A 1,183-nucleotide genomic window follows, 5' to 3' on the forward strand; every position below is an offset into this window, starting at 1 on the left:
GAAAAGAACAGCTATTAATAATATTAGGATTGTAATATAAAAAAGCAGTACCACTTGCCATAAATAGGAAGTATAACTGAAAATAAATACTGTACCATGAAAACAAAATCGTATTATTAAATTCTACTAGATACTATTGTCTGAATAAGGCTTTGAGCCTGAGTCCTGTCCTCTTTTTTGCAAAAAAAGGGAGATTATTAAGTATTAGAAATACTAGTATTAGAGAAATACCAGTATTAAATTGAAGCTTTCTCTTTTGGGTCATCAGAAGGACTGAAAGGGCCTTTGGAAAAGGATTTTTTTTTCAGTCTGTGTTTCAAAATTATTTCACCTGTGTCCCTGCATTACCAGACGTGATCTTGTGATCCGCCAAGATGTGTCTTGTGTAACATTAGTGGTACCCATTCTATACTCTGAGAAACAGGGGTTCGGGGGAACAATATCTCCTGGTTGCCTTCATGGTCTATGAAACTCTTCTCCAATTCTCTTGGTCCAAACATGAACTAGACACGTTCTTATATGTCATTAGGTTAACATATAAGAAGTTGGATGGTAAGTCTAGGCGTGTAGCCTTCTGACTAACATGAGAACTGTCTCAGTCCGTTTGGGCTTCTGTGACAAAACACCACAGACCGGGTAGCTCACAAAAACAGAAATCTATTTCTCACAGTTCTAGAGGCTGAGAAGTCCAAGATCAAGGCACAGGCAGTTTCAGTTTCTGACGAGGGCTTGCTTCCTGGGTCACAGATGGCACCTGCTTGCTGTGTCCCCACATTGTGGAAGGGACTAGCTAACTCTCTGGGGTCTCTTTTATAAGGGCTCTAATCCAATCACAAGGGCTCTGACCTTATATTCTTATCACCTCCCAAAGGCCCCACCTCCTAATACCATCACCGTGGGGGTTAGGATTTCAACATGTGGATTTTGGGGGGACACAAACTTCAGACCAAAGTGAGAGCCAAACCAAGACTCATCCTTTGCTCATTGATTGTGATTACCCCTTCCTGGTTTGTCCTTCTGTCCTTCAGATAAGAAAGAGGCATGTGTCTTTCCGTTCACCTACAAGGAGTCTGTTTACTTCACTTGCACCAAAGTGGGGAGCTTGTCCCCTTGGTGCGCAACTAGAGCAGTGTACGATGGCAGATGGAAGTACTGCATGACTGAAGGTGAGTGGCATCACTTC

At 42.1% G+C, this 1,183-nt stretch overlaps 1 protein-coding gene across 1 annotated transcript in view; it reads left to right on the top strand.

Moving 5' to 3' along the window:
* Positions 1 to 1,183, top strand: part of ELSPBP1 (epididymal sperm binding protein 1) — a 27,206-nt gene that overhangs the window by 5,376 nt on the left and 20,647 nt on the right. The window contains exon 2 of the mRNA XM_012653364.1: positions 1,029 to 1,166. Within this exon, the coding sequence (XP_012508818.1) occupies positions 1,029 to 1,166 (138 nt within the window). The remainder of the gene's footprint in view (positions 1 to 1,028; positions 1,167 to 1,183) is intronic.

The sequence above is a fragment of the Propithecus coquereli genome, unplaced genomic scaffold (assembly GCF_000956105.1).
Source record: "Propithecus coquereli isolate 6110/MARCELLA unplaced genomic scaffold, Pcoq_1.0 Scaffold42, whole genome shotgun sequence".
Classification (NCBI taxonomy): domain Eukaryota; kingdom Metazoa; phylum Chordata; class Mammalia; order Primates; family Indriidae; genus Propithecus; species Propithecus coquereli.